Here is a 17,583-nt window from a genome sequence, read left to right as displayed (position 1 = left end):
ACGTTCCTTCCAAATAACTCATTTCTGAGTTATTGTTACTCAGATTTTGGCAAAACCGGCAAAACTACAGATTGTCTAGAGGAAACAGATTGGTCGATGCAAAATAAATCAGCACTGGCGCTTGCAACACTTCCAGTTTTTATGGGCGTAAAGGGTGGTTGGTGTCCAGTGCGTTTGGATCTGTTAAACATTGGCCAATCTGTATCCCTTGACAATCCGTAAGCGGTAAACGCACTTCGGAAGGAATCGGTCAAGAAAAATTTCAAATGGGCAGCAGCGGCAGCGGAAGCAAGCCAGAGAGGGTGAAGAAAAGCCCCAAGAAATCGCTCCCTCTCCATTGTTCTGCTGTTCGTAAAGCTGTTTCTTGACCCCTTTCCTTCCGATCTCCATACTAGCCTTACAAAGGAAATAAACTAAATTTAGTTTATGGAGCAATTTTTTGTGTTTTGTTTCACCTTTACTGGCTTGCTTTTGCAGCTGCCCATTTGATTTTTTCCTTGACCGGTTCAATAAACTGCGTATTCTTATTTTTTTAAACAGTTTTGATTCGCATGATAAACAACTTTTGTGAGAAAGTGAAAGTAAACACCTGATGCAAACCGACTAACTTCTGTGGCACCCAGTAGTTTGAATATATTGGCAAATTTTTGAGAATAAAGCCTTATAAAAAACGTTTGACGTTTCATCAAGTGGTTCTTGTTTGCAATATTTTAAAATAATAAATCAAATTTGAACACCACTGAAAATTACAAATGTTTAAACATTTTGAGCTCATCATAAACATCTCGACAATCAAGAGTTACCTCATAAAACCTTAATCTCAATCTAAAAAATCAGAACCTTCACGCACTTTCAAAATCATTCTGTTTTCGTCAAAACCGAACCAATCAAGAAATTGGGAATCTGTCACATTTGAGTGAATTTCACTCGGATCTGAGTGAATTTCACTCAGGTTTTGTGTTTTCTGAGTGAAATTCACTCAAATCTGACAGAAGCCTCATTTACTAATGTCTGGTTCGGTTACGACGTAAACTGAATGATTTTGAACATGTGTGTTGAAAGGCCGAAAATCAATAGGAAGGATTTTGCTTTTATTTTATTAAAGAATGAAGTAAATCGAAGGGAATATACTGCCCATGTTCGCATAAATGTCCCATATGAATTTTCTGCTTGTTGAGAAAACGAGCCTGGAAGATTCAAAAAATGTTTCCCATTTATTATCAATACGCGATCAATTTATTGCATTTTCATTTAAAAGGGATCTTAAGAATGCACTTGTTTATGCTTTTTGACTTATCATTTAATAATGGCTTGAATTATTGCTTTCGATTTGTAAAAGTATGCAGGATGTTTGCAAATCAATCGAAGCATGATACCAAGGTTACCTTCAGTGGTAAACAAATGTTGGATGAAAAAATTAAAAAAAAAAAGTTTTAAAAAGTGCATAAATTCATGTTTTTAGTGATTCGAACGACCATTAGGTTGATGAAACCAGTGTGCGATCTCCGAATTTAAGAAATCCTGTCAAAATCTGAACCGACGACGGGTCAAATAAGTGAGTTAAGAGCAATGCAAGCCAAGAGATACAAATATGGAAACATTTTCACGATGGGATTCATACACGGACGTGATATTATGTAAAGGAGATGGTGGGTTTGGTATACCGTAAATGTTTTTTGTGAAAGTAATTTTGTAATTTTGTAATTTTTTTTACATTTCATATTATTAGGTTGCTTTGCCAATTACATTTGTGCAGTTGTTATCCTGAGCTGAGATATGGATTACCTTTCAACAGCTGATTTGTTCAAAATGGGGAGAGAGTTTACTGGTACTAAGGAGAACGAATTAGACAGAGAAGGAAAAAAAATGCAAAAATAACCTTCGAATTTTGTAATTTTGTAATTTTGTAATTTTGTAATTTTGTAATTTTGTAATTTTGTAATTTTGTAATTTTGTAATTTTGTAATTTTGTAATTTTGTAATTTTGTAATTTTGTAATTTTGTAATTTTGTAATTTTGTAATTTTGTAATTTTGTAATTTTGTAATTTTGTAATTTTGTAATTTTGTAATTTTGTAATTTTGTAATTTTGTAATTTTGTAATTTTGTAATTTTGTAATTTTGTAATTTTGTAATTTTGTAATTTTGTTATTTTGTAATTTTGTAATTTTGTTATTTTGTTATTTTGTAATTTTGTAATTTTGTAATTTTGTAATTTTGTAATTTTGTAATTTTGTAATTTTGTAATTTTGTAATTTTGTAATTTTGTAATTTTGTAATTTTGTAATTTTGTAATTTTGTAATTTTGTAATTTTGTAATTTTGTAATTTTGTAATTTTGTAATTTTGTAATTTTGTAATTTTGTAATTTTGTAATTTTGTAATTTTGTAATTTTGTAATTTTGTAATTTTGTAATTTTGTAATTTTGTAATTTTGTAATTTTGTAATTTTGTAATTTTGTAATTTTGTAATTTTGTAATTTTGTGATTTTGTAATTTTGTAATTTTGTAATTTTGTAATTTTGTAATTTTGAAATTTTGTAATTTTGTAATTTTGTAATTTTGTAATTTTGTAATTTTGTAATTTTGTAATTTTGTAATTTTGTAATTTTGTAATTTTGTAATTTTGTAATTTTGTAATTTTGTAATTTTGAAATTTTGTAATTTTGTAATTTTGTAATTTTGTAATTTTGTAATTTTGTAATTTTGTAATTTTGTAATTTTGTAATTTTGAATTTTGTAATTTTGTAATTTTGTAATTTTGTAATTTTGTAATTTTGTAATTTTGTAATTTTGTAATTTTGTAATTTTGTAATTTTGTAATTTTGTAATTTTGTAATTTTGTAATTTTGTAATTTTGTAATTTTGTAATTTTGTAATTTTGTAATTTTGTAATTTTGTAATTTTGTAATTTTGTAATTTTGTAATTTTGTGATTTTGTAATTTTGTGATTTTGTGATTTTGTGATTTTGTGATTTTGTGATTTTGTGATTTTGTGATTTTGTGATTTTGTGATTTTGTGATTTTGTGATTTTGTGATTTTGTAATTTTGTGATTTTGTGATTTTGTAATTTTGTAATTTTGTAATTTTGTAATTTTGAAATTTTGTAATTTTGTAATTTTGTAATTTTGTAATTTTGTAATTTTGTAATTTTGTAATTTTGTAATTTTGTAATTTTGTAATTTTGTAATTTTGAAATTTTGTAATTTTGTAATTTTGTAATTTTGTAATTTTGTAATTTTGTAATTTTGTAATTTTGTAATTTTGTAATTTTGTAATTTTGTAATTTTGTAATTTTGTAATTTTGTAATTTTGTTATTTTGTAATTTTGAAATTTTGTAATTTTGAAATTTTGTAATTTTGTAATTTTGTAATTTTGTAATTTTGTAATTTTGTAATTTTGTAATTTTGTAATTTTGTAATTTTGTAATTTTGTAATTTTGTAATTTTGTAATTTTGTAATTTTGTAATTTTGTAATTTTGTAATTTTGTAATTTTGTAATTTTGTAATTTTGTGATTTTGTAATTTTGTAATTTTGTAATTTTGTAATTTTGTGATTTTGTGATTTTGTTATTTTGTAATTTTGTAATTTTGTAATTTTGTAATTTTTTTTATTCACGGAATGAAAATCCAAATATCTATAGACATTTAAGCCTAGAAAATTTTAATCTTCGCTAACCTGGATTTTTGCCTAAAAATCGATGATTCCGCATTTCAAGGATTTCAAGCAAAACACAGTTTAGTTCGATAAAAGCCAAATTTTCTTGCTTTTTATACTTCATTCCGCATCACAGTGTAAAACCCAGCGACCACTCCCCCGATATCGCGATTTGTTTACGTTTTTTTATTCGTATCCCACCCCACCACCCACCGAAAAAGAAGTGTCAACAGTTCAAAAGCATCCCTGCTCGCGAGTCGGCAGCAAGGTCACCTTGAGTCGCGTTGAGTTTCAAAAATCTTCTGGAGTGAGGCGGATCGGTTCTTGCGTTCGGTGCGCGTCGAAAAAAGTGTGTGAAAAATCCGAAAATACCGGTGAAAACGCGTTGAATTAGTGCACCTGTTATCGAAGCTGGTAAGTGCCGGTCGGAGGCGCTGGAATTTGACGGAATTTTGCGACGTTCTTTGTTCCGAGATTTCGAAGGATATTTTGAGCGAAGATTCTCCTTGGCCCCGATTTTCCGGGGCTGGGTCGAACGGATCAAATCCGTGGGTGGAGCAATTAAACGTGTGAAATTGAATTAAAATCTTAAACTGGATTAAGTGACCCAAATTGTAAAGCGATGGCTATTTACGGTTCCTCTGGCCTAACGATCTGCGGAACACGTGAGTTATTTTCGAACACCGCCCCGTCTGAAGGCCAAAAGGTCGTCACGGCTATGCGCGGTAATTCCTGGGACCGACGAGAAGGCAGAGAAGCGGTTGAGGGAAGCAGACAAGAAGATCGAAAAATTTCTACAAACAAGAGTTTGTTTTCATCGTTCAGAGTACGGCGGCGTGGCGGCGGCGGCAGTCTCGACGGAATCGGTTTACCAACAACCTGCTCAGCTTAGTACAGCTGCACAGCGATTCAGGAGGTCGAGGTCAGCTTGATTCAGAGTTTAATTAGAAGCGCGTCGGTTTTGCAGCTCTGGGAGGAACGAGTGACGACGTTGGGATTCTGAGAGGAAAGTGAGGAAGTTGGACGCGTGCCAAACCGGGGTTGACCGCGGATCGCAATGAGGCGGAAACAAGAACTAGAGGCGTCTGGCGTCGATCGAGAGAGGATTGCGTGATCGAACGAGATCAATTAGCTCGGTCAGCTGTGGTGCAGTTTGTCAGCAGGTCCTTGATGTTGGGAAATTTGACGCCATAAAAAGGCTTAGGTTGGAATTGATAAGTTTAAGTTGAAAATACTGGGTCAAGCAATTGCTAGCATCGATCTCAATTATTTTTAGCAGTAACTTTTTTAAAAATACTCTTTTGGATCGCAAATTTTTTTACTGTTTTCTTATTGTAACTCAAATTTCCACAAATATGCAAATCTTAAACATTTTTTTTTTAAATCTCAAAGGAATAAAACACTTTTTGTTGATAGCTAAATATTGGCGTAATACCTATGTTATCGGTTTTCAATAACTTACATAAATGTAGGTGTTTAAAAAATACAACAACAAAAAATCTTCAAAAAAAAGTTGCACTCCCGCCAAATCTTTACAATTGAAAAATCTTGATTTGAACTCATTGCAGCTCAAGCGTTTAAGTTTGTATGAAAATTAAAAGCAAAAATTCATGGGGAATAACTGTAAATAACAGTGCTGAAAAGTTTATTATAGCACTCATTTGAGTGCTGAAATGCTCAACTTTTTAGCATTTGTATCGGAAGTAATGCTTTGCGACACTATTTTTGGGCTTTTGAGTTGATCAAATTCACGGACGCCAAACTACAGCGCGAACACTAACGTTTTACCTAAATATCAAATCAAAAGTATTTTTTTGGAACTTCAATTAAATTCTATACAACTTTTCGAAGGGTGCAAAACGTTCAGAGTTGGTCCGGTTTCCTCCTATAATCCTGCTTGTTTTTGCAACTCCGTTTTGAAAACCTTACTTTTCCATTCATTCTTCAGTGACGAAATGGCCCACAAATCATCACCAAAAATAATAATCTATAATAGTAGTTTATGCAACAAGTTGCAAAAAAAGGATTTTTTCAACACGAGTCGTACATTTATCCAACGAGGTTCACCGAGTTGGATAAATACGAAGAGTGCTGAAAAAAAATCAAGTTTTGCAACGAGTTCCATACAACATTTTTTGCAATTCCGAAAAACACCCATTGAGTGGGATTTTAAGTCAAATTTTCACGTATTTTGTCAATAAATCGCTTAAATCAAAAAAATGTTGAAAAGTGTTACTTTTCGAAACAAGTGCTGAAAAGTTCAACTTTTCAGCACCCATTTCAGTGCTGAAAAGTAGAACTTTTCAGCATTTAATTTGAAAAGTGTTGCTATTCGATTCTGCTATTTTTGGTACAGAAAAGTAGGCTATTTCGTCGTTCAAGAATGACAGGAAAAGTAAGTAGTTTCACGACGGAATTGCAAAAACTACTATTATAGCACTCAATTGAATGCTGAAAAGTGATGAAAAGAAAAAAGTTCGAAAAATTGAGAATATCAGAAATAGTCATATTTTATCATTTGTTAGATGTTATTTTCGTTTCATTTCGTTTCATTTATTTGATTGTTTTGGCAAAAACATCAGTGCAGTATTAACTTAAGCTGAGATATGGGGTACCATTCAACAGCTGACTAATTCAAACGGGGTAAGAGTTTACTGGTACATGGGAGATAGAATTGAGTAGGGGAAGGAAGAAAGTTACAAAAGTAAAATGTTATTTCAAATGTATTTGTTCGTCCGAATGTGACCATTTTGTGAGCTGAAAGATTAGCAGTTCTTTGAAAACTTTAAGGAGAAAAAAAATCTAATTTCAGAATTTTTTTATAGATCTTATTTTCTTACATTCTTACATTCTTGTTTCTGTAATATTTTTGTATGTTTTTCCAATCATGCGCAGTTTTTATTATACATTTAACAGAAAAGGTCTGAATTCAAACCTATTCAAAGCATTTAATTTTTTTTTTATAATAAAACTTTTACTTTCCTGTAAGTTAATTTTTTCATTCTTTGTATAATTTATTCTTGTTTCTTGATATAATTATAAAGTCGTTAATGTTTATTATTTTAGTTTTTCCATGTTTTTAAACATGAGAAGTTCATTTTTTTTAAATAGATTAAGTACAAACTTAATTTAAATTGTTCTATATTTTTCAATATACTTGTTTTTCAAATGTATTCTTGTGTCAGTGTTAAGTTTTGCTTTACTTTATTTGAAGTGTTATTTTGAAAAGTCGCGGACCTAAGACCGTTTTCCAACTTTAAAAAAAGGAACATTTACGAAAAATTCTGATCTCCTCGGAAAAAAAAATATTTTGAAAACGTTGGAATCATCACTAACATTTCAAAAGGGCTAAACATTCAATTTTAAGTTCTCGGCAACCGTCGACCTTCAAGAAAACAAAATGTAGGGAATTTTCTATTTTTTTTGAAAATATTATTTTCTAAAAAACATGGGTACTTTATTAACATTTAAAAACTTCGACTTTTGTAAAATAGTTACAAAAAATGCCTTGACTGGCACTTTATCAAAATTTCTCTAATTAATTTTTGATTGTCAAGTCAATTTCTTTTTACATGTAAAATAATGTCAACAAATTTCATTCACCTGTTTCCCTGATTTATAGTATCAGCAAAAAATGTTTTCCGCGTTTAATTTTTCTGGTGTAGTCCTCACTTTTCCGAAAACATTAATTCGATCAAAAAAGCTCATTACTCCGCGTCAAATTTTATATTTTCTTTCCTTTATATATAAATTCTTTTGTGAAAAAACAAAAAGTATTGAGTTTTCGGAAAATGCTTCCTTTATAAAGGTTCTAGCTTTTCTAGTTAAAATTCGTTAGAAATTAAAAAAAAAAGTTCGAAACTGAAAAGGATCAGAAACGTAAAGTATCTGATCGTGGATGCTACACCTAAAATTTAGAGTCGAGAGAATCGTTCCCTCAAAATGTATTAAGGGATCAGTGAAAAAATCGAAAGAATAATGCTACCAACTCATAAATCAAAACAAATGTGTTCATTCTTTAATTGAAACAATAAATCTCCAAAAAGTGTCATACATCTACATCTGACCACTTCATAGTCACCAAGCTGTGGTATCCGAGGCAGTTAAGTCATTGGGTTAGTCTGTCAAAGGACTCAGGTTCGATCCCCGTAGTCCATATTTTTGGGTTTTTTGTTTTGACGGATGAACTTTTTTTTGCTAATGAACCTCGAGGAAATAAAAGAGCGTTCTTTTATTTCGCTCCGTACAAAATTTTTAAATTTGTTATGGAAATTTTGTTACGAGGGGTGGAGAGGGGGTCCAAAAATCCATTTTTTTGCGTTACGTAATAAAAGAACGCTCCCTAATTCTCTCGCCCATCTCGAGCTGTGTTCTCTGTGTCCGTTAATGGTACCACTATTCTCTCGGACGATCGCTGCCCAGTTTTTGATGTATCACCGATAAATGAACATCAGATCCATTTATGGAGGTTACAAATGCTACTATTTCAAGAGACTATTGGCGTTCAAGAGCCAAACGACATGCGACACCTGGTGTTGAGTGGCAGAACAGAGCGAAGAATGTCGATTGAAATTTCCGCCCTTTGAGGTTATGTATGCGAATTCTGTTTTGTTAAATTCCAGCGTTCAAGACAACTTTTGAGCAAAAAATCGAGCTGATCCTGTGTAAACTTTTGATGCTCTATCATTTTACGCAATATTTTTTCTTCAAAATTATTTTTTTTCAAAATCTTTTTTAATGCGTTAATTTAAAGAGGGCAAAAAGTTGACACTCGTACTACTTGATTTTTTTTCTCAAAAGTTGTTCAAGGAGCTATAAATTCAATTTTAACTTTACATTCCAATGTAACCGAACAGCGAAAATTTGAATCGTCATTCTTCGATGCTTTGCGCCATCTGCCGGAATTATGGAGCTTTTAATCGCGAACGGCAGATTCGTTCAATCATCCTGAAAGATCAACTTACTGAGAACGTTCTGATTTGTATTATTCACTGGTGAAACAGTGTTCTCTCTTCATTATTATTTATTGTTCAAATGATAAACAACTTCCATTCCCAAATTTCCCCAATACTTACTGCAAAATTTACACAACTCATCATTGCGTTTGGTACGGTATGTCCACGCCTCCTTCTTTCCCTGTTGATTCGCAATAGGCCGGCCGCATTAATTTTTGCAATACATTTTCAGGATTACTAGAGTGTACTGCAATAATTTATTTTGACAAGAAAGGACTTAGAGCGTAATCTTCTTTGGACATACGGAAGCCACGCAAAAAAATGCTAAATAAAATTGGATGGCCGAAATCTCAGAGAATTGTTCCCTTTAGATTTAGAAGGTTCCTAATTCTAGAGCGAATTTGCAATAGTTTCTATCTGCATAGGAAATCAATTACACTTGGAAAGTTTGAAAATTTAATCTAGAATTAATTTATTTTAACTTCTGCTAATTTTAGTAATTTTGGGGTTCGTTTAACATGCTAATTATTAAGCTTGCTTTTTTTGGAAGATGAATTCAATTCCTTTTTTATTGCAAAAAATAAAATTTTAATTTTGCGATTTGCAATCCAAGGTTAGACTGTTCTCGCTTCATTGCCTCATTTCTGGTGACCCTATAGGAATCAATCCCATGTGATAGACGACGAATTGTTTTGGTTTCCACTATCACAACCCTGAGATTACCAATAACAAGCCTGCCTGGATCGTGTGCCACACTCGTCCATGCATTTAATCCAGTCAGTTCAGTTAGTCGATTGCCTGCTCGGGCGCCTGCAGGTTCCAACTCTAGCTTTCTCTAGTGATTTTTTTGTTCAGTTTTTGAAAAGTCATCATTTTTGCTGCAATCATGATGATCCTCAAAAGAATTGGTTCTTTTTTGAACACTGAGGTTGTCCACTAATATCTCATTCTAAGTAAGATCAAATTCTAATTCTCAAACTTCTCGATTCCTTTTTCCAGAAGCTGCCACTAGCGTCCGAGGTCAACATGTCGGAACACGCCGCCGGGTCAATCAAGTTGGCCATCCACCACAACGACAAGGGCGAAGGAACGCTGTACCGGCTCAAGAAGAACTCGCTGATCCACGTGCACCCGGGGGCGTCGCTGCTGGGCCGCCGAGTGGCCATCTACTGCAACTACCCGGCCGACGGTGAGTTTTGAGTGTCCTATGGGTCGCCTGGCGGGCGATGAAGGTCGCCGTCGTCGCGAGTGAAGTGATAAGAATTGTTTTTTTTTTGTTTCGAGTTATTTCTTTTCTTTGGAGTGAGATGAAACATCTGTTTTCGAAAAAAAAAAATGTGTTTCTAGGTCACGAGAATGTAATTTGGGACTGATGTGTGGGCAGGTCATTGAGAGCAAGTGAAAAGAAACGTTTCGAAAATTGTTTTGTGTGATTCACACGGAAAAAGTTGCTGCGTGAAGAAATATTTTTAGCGACAGCGATGTGCACGAGATGCAACGATGTGGTGTAAGCTGTGAAATGAAGTGCAGTTATTGTTTGTAAATAACAGATTTTGAAAGAAGAAACAATGCATTGTTTTCGTCCACTCTTTTAATAATCCTGTTTGTTCTATCGGTATTGATAAGCGACCTGTAACAATTGCATATTTTGAGTTTTGTATAATTTCGTATTTTTTCGAGTTACATGTTTGGTTTGGAATTCATTAAATTTTAAAATTTCAAAAAGTTTAAAAGTTTTACAATTTGATTAAAAATTCAATAATAAACAGTTCTACACAATTAACTTTGGAGCACCAAAGTGGTTGCTAAGAAACAGGGCCGTGCACAGGATTTTCGAAAGGGGAGGGTTTTCTCGAAAGGGGCGCATGGGGTGCTTGTTTAGATTGCAAAAGGGCGCTAACAGTCAATCTTTAAACTCAATAAATAATACTTTGGTATATTTTACATATATTTTGTTGGTTCGAATCCCGCGGCGGACGCTCCAAAATTCCAAGTGTAAATATGGGTATTCGTCGCCGTCGCTCTGTGCCTTACTCAAACAGGGCAGCGAAGTCCTTGTAGTTAAAAGGAAGACAGTGGTTGGTCTAGTACCGGCCGACAGATATAAAGTCAACATGGTCAATTCTGGGGGCTGGTCATATTAAATTTATATGCAAATGAATGAATTTCTATATCTTGACAATGACAAGGGATTTTCTGATCGATTTGGTGTCTTGGGCAAAGCAAAAAATCCGATTTTTTATATTTGAGGAGACATCTTCGGAGCTTTAGTGATGGTGCAAAATCTGGTTTAGGAGATATGATTTTTTTGAAGAAAAAAAAACGAAAAATGTACCGTTTTCAGGTTAAAGCTAATTTTAGGGCTGCATTTTCAATTAAAAAAAAAACAAATTCTTTCATTTTAAAATAATACTTCTGGAATTTAAAGTACCCCTTAAAAAATATTTTTGAAGAGCCAAGAAAATTTTGTACAATTTTCTCTCTGAAACATTCAAATGGAGCAATTTGTTTCTGAGATACACAATCTCAAAGAAATCAAATCGATGAACTTGATTTTTTCTAAGCCCTTTGCTGCCCATTTTTTTCGATTTTTTTTTATTTTCCCTTGTCATTTTGAGCAACTTTTGTTCTACGAAAAACTTTACTTCTCTAGTTTTATGTTGTTTTTGTTTCATTTTTAGTTTGTATATTTGCATTTATCTTGTTTAGTTGATATTTGTTTTGGTAGTATTTGGCCTATTCTAGCACCTGATTTGTCATGTTTTTTGCAGCCAATTTTTATTATTTTTTTGTATGTTTTTCATTTTTTTTACTCTAGAACAAACCATTATCATTTAAATTGTTAAAAAAGGTTAGAGGTATAGTCTGAGACAAGAGACAAAAAAGTACAGAAAATATTAGTGAAAAACACAGCCAAGAAAAACAATCATTTTTCAAAACATTGGTAAAGTCACATAAAACAAGTCACACGTTCAACCCTAAACAATTTTCAAATTTTAAGAGTTCTTCTTTACAATGCTGTCCCGCCCGTATGGATCAATCGGACCACGCACTGGACTCACAATCCAGAGGTTGCCGGTTCGAATACCGCGGCGGGCGCTCTCAAATTTTTTGTGTAAAAATGGGTATTCGGCGCCGTCGCTCCGTGCAATACTTTCATATACTTAGGAGCCCAGGGCGGCGAAGTCCTTGTAGATAAAAGGAAGACACTAGTGGTTGGTACTAGCAATGGTGGCCGACAGCTATAAAGTCAACTTCGTTTTTTTCTTTCCAATGCTTTTTAAAGGTCGAAAATTGGTAAAAAAATTGATTTTTGGCGAATTATTAGATCGAACCCCGTCTAGAGGTGGGGTTGGGTTGTAGCTGGATAAACTGAAAGTGTTCAACTGATCATAACTCGGAACTACTAGTCCGATTTTCAATCGACTTTTCTTTGCATTCCCTATGTCAAAAGAAGCAATTTTGCATCATTTGTTTTTCCATACAAGTCTCCATACAATTTTGAGGGCTGGAATGGGTATGTAAACGTATGAAATTTTGTATCTTTGGACGGAATTTTCTGAAAATCTGAAAAAATAGATAAGAAACTCAATTTTTGGGTCAATCATTTGTAACAGACTTTTTGAGTATAAAAAATGAAAAAATATAATTTTGAATACATTTCTAAGATTCCTTGAAATTTCAGAAGAAACGTCCTAGAAAATCGATAAAAAGTAACAAAGTTGCTACAGGAAACAAAGATATATTTCGATTTACCCCAGAAAATGTTCCGAAAAGGCACCTCTCTCATAAACAAAATTTAAAAAATGATAAAATAATTAACATATTAAAAAAAATACTATCAACGCCTGAAAAGCACCATAGAAATGATGAAAATATTTTGAAAATAAGATTTCAAAGAAAGTTTCACAACACGTAAAAAAAATAATCAAAAAAAGTTAGCTAAAGCAACATAAAAATGATAAAAAGTTGCACCTTGTGATGAAATAAAAATGATAAATAAAACAATTTGACTACCTTTTTGAAAATAAAATTTCACAAGAGGTGCCCTCATGACAAAATAAAAAAAATAAATTCAAAAAAGTAGAGCAACATAAAAAAAGATCAAGATATTTTGGAAATAGGATTTTACCAGCGGCGTTTTGTTAAAATAAAAACAAAATAAAATTATTTGACTATCGGCGCTCCTCAAGCTATAAAGACTGTTCAAAATTAGTCAAACAAAGTTTGCCAACCGGCGCAAAAAATTGTTGTAGCTAGAACGCTAAACAGAATTTTTATTTTTTTATGTTACCGTACGCCAAACTTTGTTTGGCTCTTATTAAACAGTCTTTATGTTGCTAGAGGGGCGTTGATAGTCAAACTTTTTTTTGTTGAATGTTTTAATTTTGTCATAATAGCGTTTCCAGTAAAATCTTATTTTTAAAATATTTTTATCATTTTTAAGCTGCTTTGGGCAAAGATTATTCAACTTTTTATTCAATAATTTTACCAATTTTTTTCCCCACTCATAAGGGTGCCTCCAGTAAAACTTACATATTGAGAATTTACATAAAAATGTTAACGTCATAGGGGCGCCCCCATTCCATTTTCCATATCGAGAATTTGCAAAAAAATTTTAAGTCGTAGGGGCGCCTCAAGTCAAATTTTTCATATCGAGAATTTACATGATTTGTTTTATCATAAGGGCACCTCCAGTCAAATTTTCATAACAAAATTTGTATGATTTTTTTAAAGTCGTAGTGGTGCCTCCAATTAAATTTTCGTATTGAGAATTTTCATAAAAATGTTTAAGTCATAGGGATGCCTCCAGTCAATTTTGATAATAAAAAATTGTATGATTTTTTTAAAGTCGTAGGGACGCATCCATTAAATTTTTCATAGCGAAAATTTTCATGATTTTTTAAGTCGTAGGGGCGCCTCCTGTCAAATTTATAACATTGAGAATTTGTTTTAAAAAATTTAGTCGTAAGGGCCAGTTAAATTTTCATAATAAGAATTTGTATGTTTTTTTTAAGTCATAAGGGCGCCTCAATCCAAGTTGCCATATCGAGAATATGCCTTTAAAGTCGTAGGGGCGTCTTCAGTCATATTTTTACATTGGGAATTTGTATTTTAAACAATAATTCATAGGGGCGCTTCCAATCAATTTTTCATAACTAGAATTTGCATGATTTTTTTAAGTCGTAGGGGCGCCTGCAGTCAAATTTATAATGTTGAAAATATGTTGAAAAAAATTAGATCGTAGGGGCGCCTCCAGTTAAATTTTGAAAATTTTCATAACAATGTTTTATTCATAGTCATAGGTCAAATTTTCATAATAAGAATTTGTATGATTTTTTTTAAGTCATAAGATCGCCTCCAGTCAAATTTTCATTATAAAATTTGTATGTTTATTTTAAGTCGTAGGGGTAGGGGTGACTGGAGGTGTCAAATTTTCATATTGCATGTTCGTATTGAAAAAAAAATGTCTTAGGGGCGCCTCCAGTTAAATTTTCATAATTTTCCTGAACATTTTTTAGTCATAGGGGCGCCTCCAGTCATTTTTTTCATATCGAGAATATGCAAGATTTTTTTAAGTCATAAGGGTGCCTACAGTCACATTTTCATAACAAAATTTGTATGATTTTTTTTAGTCGTAGGGGCGCTTCCAGTAAAATGTTTATATTGCATATTCGTATTGAAAAAAATTAAGTCTTAGGGGCGCCTCCAGTTAAATTATCATAATTTTCATAAACATGTTTTAGTCATAGGGGCGCCTCCAGTCAAATTTTTCATATCGAGAATTTGCAAGATTTTTTTAAGTAATAAGGGTGCCTCCAGTCAAATTTTCATAACAACATTTATATGATTTTTTTAAAGTCGTAGGTGCGCCTCTATTTAGATTATCATATCGAGAATTTGCATGATTTGTTTATGTCGTAGGGGCGCTTCCAGTCAAATTTTTATATTGCATAATCGTATTGAAAAAAATTAAGTCTAGGGGCGCGTCCAGTTAAATTTTCATAATTTTTATAAAAATGTTTTAGTCATAGGGGCACCTCCAGTCAAACATTTCATATTGAAAATTTGCATGATTTTTTTTAAGTCATAAGTGTGCCTGCAGTCAAATTTTCATAAAAAAATTGTATGATTTTTTTTAAAGTATTAGGGGCACCTCCAGTCAAATTTTTATATTGCATATTCGTATTGAAAAAGATCAAGTCTTTGAGGCGCCTCCAGTTAAATTTTCATAATTTTCATGCATGGTTTTATTAAGTCGTAGGGGCGCCTCCAGTCAAATTTTCATATTGCATATTCGTATTGAAAAAATAATGTCTTAGGGGCGCCTCCAGTTAAATTTTCATAATTTTCATAAACATGTTTTAGTCATAGGGGCGCCTCCAGTCAAATTTTTCATATCGAGAATATCATGTTTTATTCAAGTCATAAGGGCGCCTCAAGTAAACTTTTATAATAAAATTAATATGATTTTTTTTAGTCGTAGGGGCGCCTCCATTCAATTTTTTATATCGAGAATTTGCATGATTTGTTTAAGACGTAGGGGCGCCTCCAGTCAAATTTTTATATTGCATATTCGTATTGAAAAACATAATGTCTTAGGGGCGCCTCCAATTAAATTTTCATAATTTTTATGAACATGTTTTAATCATAGGGGCGCCTCCAGTCAATTTTTTCAAATCGAGAATATGCAAGATTTTTGTTTAAGTCATAAGGGCGCCTCCAGTCAAATTTTCATAACAAAATTTGTATGGTTTTTTTCAAGTCGTAGGGGCGCCTCCAGTCAAATTTTTCATATCGAGAATTTGCATGATTTTTTTAAGTTATAAGGGCGCCTCCAGTCAAATTTTCATAACAAAATTTGTTTGATTTTTTTAAAGTCTTAGGGGCGCCTCCATTCAATTTTTCATATCGAGAAATTGCATGATTTTTTTAAGTCGTAGGGGCGCCTCCAGTCAAATTTTTATATTGCATATTCGCATTGAAAAAAATTTAGTCTTAGGGTCGCCTCCAGTTCAATTTTCATAATTTTCATAAAAATGTTTTAGTCATAGGGGCGCCTCTAGTCAAATTTTTAATATCAAGAATTTGCATGATTTTTTTAAGTCATAAGGGCGCCTCCAGTCGAATTTTCATAACAAAATTTGTATGATTTTTTTAAGTCGTAGGGGCGCCTGCTTTCAATTTTTCATATCGAGAATTTGCATGATTTGTTTAAGTCGTAGGGGCGCTACCAGTCAAATTTTTATATTGCATAATCGTATTGAAAAAAATTAAGTCTAGGGGCGCGTCCAGTTAAATTTTCATAATTTTTATAAAAATGTTTTAGTCATAGGGGCACCTCCAGTCAAACATTTCATATTGAAAATTTGCATGATTTTTTTTAAGTCATAAGTGTGCCTGCAGTCAAATTTTCATAAAAAAATTGTATGATTTTTTTTAAAGTATTAGGGGCACCTCCAGTCAAATTTTTATATTGCATATTCGTATTGAAAAAGATCAAGTCTTTGAGGCGCCTCCAGTTAAATTTTCATAATTTTCATGCATGGTTTTATCAAGTCGTAGGGGCGCCTCCAGTCAAATTTTCATATTGCATATTCGTATTGAAAAAATAATGTCTTAGGGGCGCCTCCAGTTAAATTTTCATAATTTTCATAAACATGTTTTAGTCATAGGGGCGCCTCCAGTCAAATTTTTCATATCGAGAATATCATGTTTTATTCAAGTCATAAGGGCGCCTCAAGTAAACTTTTATAATAAAATTAATATGATTTTTTTTAGTCGTAGGGGCGCCTCCATTCAATTTTTTATATCGAGAATTTGCATGATTTGTTTAAGACGTAGGGGCGCCTCCAGTCAAATTTTCATAACAAAATTTGTATGGTTTTTTTCAAGTCGTAGGGGCGCCTCCAGTCAAATTTTTCATATCGAGAATTTGCATGATTTTTTTAAGTCATAAGGGCGCCTCCAGTCAAATTTTCATAACAAAATTTGTATGATTTTTTTTAAGTCGTAGGGGCGCCTCCATTCAATTTTTCATATCGAGAAATTGCATGATTTTTTTAAGTCGTAGGGGCGCCTCCAGTCAAATTTTTATTCTTAGGGGCGCCTCCAGTTCAATTTTCATAATTTTCATAAAAATGTTTTAGTCATAGGGGCGCTCCAGTCAAATTTTTCATATCAAGAAATTGCATGATTTTTTTAAGTCGTAGGGGCGCCTCCAGTCGAATTTTCATAACAAAATTTGTATGATTTTTTTAAGTCGTAGGGGCGCCTGCTTTCAATTTTTCATATCAAGAATTTGCATGATTTGTTTAAGTCGTAGGGGCGCTTCCAGTCAAATTTTTATATTGCATATTCGTATTGAAAAAAAATAAGTCGTAGGGGCGCCTCCAGTTAAATTTTCATAATTTTCATAAAAATGTTTTAGTCATCGATTTCAAAAAAAAAATTCTTTGGCATTTTAGCAACATAGCTAAAAAAAATCGGCCCTTCGGGCCGAGGGGCGCATGGGGTAAAACTAACTTCATTTGCCAGGGGGGGGTTAAACCCCTAAAACCCCCCCCCCCTTGTCCACGGCCCTGCTAAGAAATAATCAATCATGTAACGAATGACAGTTTTTATATTCATCATTTATCACATCACATCACATCACATATTATTTAAATCAATCAAAAAAATACTATCAATTTTGAGTCAATGCAATATTTAAAAAAAAATCTGGATTTTTTGTTGGAAAAGGTCCTTTAAAGCTCATAGGTCCTCTTAAAAAAACTCCAGATTCATTAGTCCATTGATATTTTGCATATTTTTTACAGTAGCGTTCAACTATAATTTTGCATGGTGGTTCTTTTTGCTTCATCATTGAAAAATGCTGAATCAAGTCATAAAAAGTTAAATCCACATTTAAATTAACCTGCGCAAAAAAGTGTTGTTGTAAGCTGCTGATTTTAGATGTTTTTCAAATAT

At 32.5% G+C, this 17,583-nt stretch overlaps 1 protein-coding gene across 2 annotated transcripts in view; it reads left to right on the top strand.

Annotated features, from left to right (window-relative positions):
• The first annotated feature begins 3,909 nt into the window (after positions 1 to 3,909).
• LOC120423932 (glycogen debranching enzyme) overlaps positions 3,910 to 17,583 on the top strand; it is a 29,727-nt gene continuing 16,053 nt past the window's right edge. The window contains exons 1-2 of one of the 2 annotated variants that reach the window (XM_039587915.2): positions 3,910 to 4,072; positions 9,613 to 9,802. In XM_039587915.2, the coding sequence (XP_039443849.1) occupies positions 9,640 to 9,802 (163 nt within the window). In that variant the 5' untranslated portion in view covers positions 3,910 to 4,072; positions 9,613 to 9,639. Of the gene's footprint in view, positions 4,073 to 9,383; positions 9,542 to 9,612; positions 9,803 to 17,583 lie in introns of those variants that run through there. The other variant, XM_039587914.2, reaches the window with a different exon arrangement.

This window comes from Culex pipiens, chromosome 3, assembly GCF_016801865.2.
Source record: "Culex pipiens pallens isolate TS chromosome 3, TS_CPP_V2, whole genome shotgun sequence".
NCBI lineage: Eukaryota > Metazoa > Arthropoda > Insecta > Diptera > Culicidae > Culex > Culex pipiens.
The sequence above is the reverse complement of the archived record's forward strand: the minus strand, read 5'-3'. Positions and strand labels throughout refer to the sequence as shown.